This window comes from Arctopsyche grandis, chromosome 12 (genome assembly GCF_051622035.1).
Source record: "Arctopsyche grandis isolate Sample6627 chromosome 12, ASM5162203v2, whole genome shotgun sequence".
Lineage (NCBI taxonomy): Eukaryota > Metazoa > Arthropoda > Insecta > Trichoptera > Hydropsychidae > Arctopsyche > Arctopsyche grandis.
The window spans coordinates 15774436-15779841 of record NC_135366.1 but is presented as its reverse complement, the minus strand read 5'-3'; the positions used below and the strand labels follow the sequence as shown (position 1 = coordinate 15779841).

The 5406-nt window shown below is 32.6% G+C and overlaps 1 protein-coding gene across 1 annotated transcript; it reads left to right on the top strand.

The window, feature by feature from the left end:
- The first annotated feature begins 3913 nt into the window (after nucleotides 1–3913).
- Nucleotides 3914–5145, top strand: LOC143919888 (uncharacterized). Its single transcript, XM_077442453.1, has 2 exons — nucleotides 3914–3948; nucleotides 4032–5145. The coding sequence occupies exon 2, from the start codon at nucleotides 4045–4047 to the stop codon at nucleotides 4639–4641; it is 597 nt and encodes a 198-aa protein (XP_077298579.1). The 5' UTR covers nucleotides 3914–3948; nucleotides 4032–4044; the 3' UTR covers nucleotides 4642–5145.
- The last annotated feature ends 261 nt before the right edge of the window (nucleotides 5146–5406 follow it).

Here is a 5406-nt window from a genome sequence, read left to right as displayed (position 1 = left end):
TTAATGCAATGTATATGTATATTTTTTATATGGCGTCCATTACACTGACTGAATTCAATTGTTTTTTATTTCACTTTTTCGATCGAATTAACAAATGAAGACTGTTTATTTTATCGAGTTAATTTGAAATAATCATTTAAGTCAATTTTATTTCTAGCGATCTATAATATTAAATAATAATACATAATATGTACATATTTAACCGCACATAAAAAAATCCATCTAAATTTGTAAATAGTGGACGCTTGCTTCAATGACATAAAGACATCGTGGAAAACTTAAATTTTTCCGTGTTAAAAATTAAAATATTGCAATTTTTTTCTATTTATTATCATTTCACAATTTTTTTCTAAAATTTAACATCAAAATTATTTGATTTGTATACCTACATATATACAGAAAAGTCATTTTTTTCATAGTGCATTTTTTTCTTCGTAAGTTTCATTTGCTCTTAGTATATTTAAATAATCATGTTTCCCCTATTTACATTGTTCACAATAAATGAACAATGATGAAGATTTAAATGGTTCGAAGTCGTCGCTTACGGACCCCTGAAGAAAAGCTCGTGTATTCGTCGTGTGGGAAACACGCGGTTCGCCTGTTGAAAATTATGAAACAAATACGACGAACACCAAACGATACAATGGCTGAGGCTCGATCGAAAACCCAGCACACACGTTTAAAGGTCACAAAGTTACTAATAGAGTCCTTTTTCTAGCCATCACACCTCACCCTTTAGCCCAGTTTGTGCCGCAAAGTTTCCAAAAACGGCGACCGAACTTCCAGCAAAATAATGCGGCGAGAGATAACGCTTCACTGCTCGCACACTTTACTTCTACTTTTTGGTTTACTTCATCGAGATATTCCAACAGAAAAGTTAGACCGGAGTAATGACCACTTTTAATGCACTTTAATTTCACCTTCATTATAGTTTGAGAGCCTTTTTATACGCTATAAGCCGCGTCACGCCTTTGAAATTCACATAACTACATATAAGCTACATATACCAATTTTATTTTTAACATTCCATATATAAAATTTTTATGGATTTTATTTTTGATACTACCAATATTTCTAAAATATATACATACATATGTATATACATAGATAGGGTCGATGACATTCTTCGTTAATGCTATCGATTGTAATTCTCATACTTAATTGTTAATTTGCATGTCACTTTTGGTTAGTTAATTTATGTATGTAGACATACATATGATATTTCTTATTATAAAAATCTCATATTTTTGTGTATATAGTACTAAAATGAATAAAAAGTTTAAAAACAAAGTTTTTTACAAGGCTCGTTATGGTTACGATAAAGCAGAATAAACTTTAGAAGGACTTAGCTCATTTTTTTCTTTCTATCCTTTGTTTCAATTATGTACAATATTTCAATTGATTCATTTGAAGCACTTTTTAAATTGTATATATGTTCATATGTACATTTATTTTATTTATTTATTTAACATATTTGGGGGGAAGCGACGAAGCCGATAGACCCAAAAGGTTTAACTTAGACATATACAATATACTAGTGTTTTTACCCGGCTTCGCTCGGTATTTGTAATATAAACCGCTTAAACATGGCCAATCTAATAGCAAACATTTTATTAAATTTATTTGGATAGTTTTATTTTATTTAAATTTATTTGAATATTCATTTGTTCGATGACATCACGGATTTACGAACCAACAATAGTTACGTACATACATACATACATAGTTTCAAAGTCTCTTTTGAAATTATATATTAAGATATATGTATATATATATATATACATATATAAATTAAATGAGAAAAAAAATTAACATTCAAGATAACAATGTACATATGTACACATGTATGTATGTACAAATTATTTTATTATTTAAAATAGCAATAATCGATGCATCAAAATAATGCTATAAATGAAAAATGTCCCAAATAAAATTTTAATCACAAAATAATTGATGCAGAATAGTTTAAATTTTTATAAAATTCTAATACAAGTTTAGATATGTATGTATTTACACATATTGATTGAAATATTTAGACTATAATTTTACTTTTCACATTATTGCCTTTGACAGTATTGACAATCATGGAAAACCAATTCTGGAGTTTGCTCAAAAACATGCTGAGCGGATTAACTTTCACCGTCACCAATTCACTGCCATAAATCTCCCCATTTGGCAGAATCTCTTCGACTTCCGGTTTTTCTGGCGCGGTTTCAACAGGTTGAACTTCAACAGGCTTGACGGGAGACGGATCGATCAAAGCAGGTAAAGGCACCGGATTAACTTCAATCACTTCAGGTAAATTGGCTATGGGTTGTTCGGGCAATACTTCCGGTTCGGCATCTTCTAGAGCGGAAATTTCAGGCTGCTTATTTTTTGGGAATAGTTTCTCCTCCTTGATCACCGCACATTGTAATGTATTGACATTTACATCAAGTATTCCATCAAGAATTGAACTCTCATCTCCATTCACGTATCCAGTAAGAGAGACATATCCATCATTTTCCACTGGCTTAGAATTAGCCAATGAGAAAATTCCAATACCAACAGGCACAGTGTTATTCTCATTTTGCCTTCGTACACAAAATAAAAAAATTTGAACGATTTTATGTAGTTAGACAATGATCTCGTTGAAATGTCGGCGATTATTTATAACTTCTAGTATTTTTTTATCTGCTAATCCGGATAAACCGTCATGAAATGTTTATTAGTAGGTTGTTAACGGTCGTCCAATACAGATATGAATAAACAAGTTATAAATAACAACGGATAATACATACTGAATTTATTACATTTTGTTTATATTTTATATCGCAAAATTTTATAGTCGATAAAACCAAGTCGTCACAAATTCAAATACCATCATGAAACTATATAAATTTTATTTTATGAAGTACGTATGTATGTGTATATAGGTAGAATTTTTCCAATGATGATTTTGATTTAAGTTCTTGTGAGATTAAAATTAAGGAAAATACTAGATATTTTATTTTCCGTTTTAAGGTTCATTTATATAATCCAGAACTGCACATCAACAGCTCGGTACAATACAGCATAGCACGAAAATTAGTTCTGTTCATACTATACAGCACCGCCCGTTTTCGGCATGGTCATGCTTATTTTGGACGAGTGCAAGGCAAAATCGGCTAACATTTTCACTACCGAACACAACGTTATGGCGTAATATTGCTTGCGTCGTATCGTAGAGGAAATATTGTCACAATATGACGTTTCCGAAAATAATCATATGCACATGTAAACACTTTCATTAAACGGGTGCACTCGCCGCTATGACGTCATGGCATGCGTGAATATTTCCACAGTGACCAATGAAAATCGGTTCTGCTTGATACGTTTCGGTGACATGTACTACTGTATAAAATGAATATATAGTGTCGGTTGCTGCTGTTTCGGATACGTCACATACACATTATCCATATGGAATGTACTAAATAATGTTTTTCGTACTGCTGTTTACGTGTAGTTGCCGGCTTGAGTTGCACTGGTATAAACGAACCTTTAAGGGTTTGCAACTTAACCGCGTGTTTTTCCGCTCTGTGAGATTTAATTCAGTTTGCAAACCGTTACCATTCGCCGAATCGACAAAATTTTCAATCGCCTCCCAATCGATTTACACGGCAAAATACAAACACGAATTTGGAGGTTTTCTACCCAATTTGCATTTTTATCGCCAATTAATTGTTTGTGTGTATATTAAAGTAAACTTAAAGCGATCATTGAGACCGTTGAGGTGCATAGGCTACAGAAGTATTTTTATAACACATTATCAGCATATCATCCCAAGATTATATGACAAAAAAGAAAACTTTTACTTTCAATTATCTCTCTTATCATACGTCGATTAAAGGTCATAACAGATCTCACACTATATAACACGAGTGAAACATTTGATATTCATCAGTCCTTTTTGGTTCATCTAGTGGAAAGGTAAGAACAAAACAACTAATTTATAATTTAGTAAATAGTTTATATTTTGTTTTTATATTCAAAAAAATCATATTTGTTTGTAGATACTAATTGAAAATGAAAGTCTTTGTGGTATTGTGCCTTTTGGCCGTCGCTTATGGCAAACCGACGTCGATGTTGAGACCCAACTTCGGCGAACCAGAAGCCAACATCCATGAAATTACTAGACCATCTGCCATCCCCCCACCACCTCAAGTGATCGAATTGCCCGCTGAATTAGCTCCCTTCGTTCAAATCATTGTCAACATCGTCAAGAGGCAAGAAATTCCAGTTGGAACTTTCCCACTCTTCCCAGAAGGAGAACTGCCACCAGTAGGAACTTTCCCACTTTTCCCAGAAGAGCCAGAAATCGCACCACTTCCATTCCCCTTCCCACAGCCTGAGCCTCTTCCAGTCGACCCAGTCGAACCAGAAATCAGACCACTTCCATTCCCCTTCCCACAACCTGAGCCTCTTCCAGTCGACCCAGTCGAACCAGAACTCAGACCACTTCCATTCCCTTTCCCACAAGAAGATTTGACTAAACCAGCCCCAGCCCCAGTCAACCCTGAATTTCTTCGACCATCCGTCAACGATCAAGTTGAAGATATCCCATTGAACAACTTCAACGACAATGCTGAAAGGCCGGCTGAAAGCATCATCCGAAGATATTAATTTAAATCTCCTTCTATTTTTCTTGAATGCTAAAACTTTCCTTTCTTGAATGCTATTTTTTTCTATTCCCATGTTTTAATCTGTAACCGAAAAAAATAAATAAAACTATAAAATATCTATGTACATAAATGGTACATATATTTTACTTTTATCAAATTTATGTTTTTTGTGACAAATGATATATGTATGTACATATTACCTGAGAATAGCTGGTTTATATTTAATTCTAAATAACTGGTTATTGTACACAAAAATACATCCACCTGATTCAAATAATGTTATAAAATCCGCCATAATACTAAAATTACGTTTTGACAGTATACCCAGCAATACATCAATATTAAACAATTCAAATACATACATAAATTAAATCAGGGACGTCATTTCACCGTTTTCCCCCACTTTTTTCCCACACATTTTTCTGATTTCATCCACCCATCTCACCTGCAGCCTACACAATATACATACATTTATGTATATTCAAAATATATGAATTACCAATGCATTTATGATTCTTAATTATTGTAATCTTAATGTGACTACTTTTGAAATTATAAAGAAACATTTATTCCAAACGATAAGACTAGAAGACATTATATCTCTACTCTCCATTTACGAATATTCAAATGTATATGTAGATACATATGTATATACATATAAAATTTATTTATTGTAAGGATAATATTTTTGGCACGGCTGTAAAATACGAAAAATGTCAAAAACGACGTTTAATATCAAATTAACATCTCTAAAATAGCTCGCACG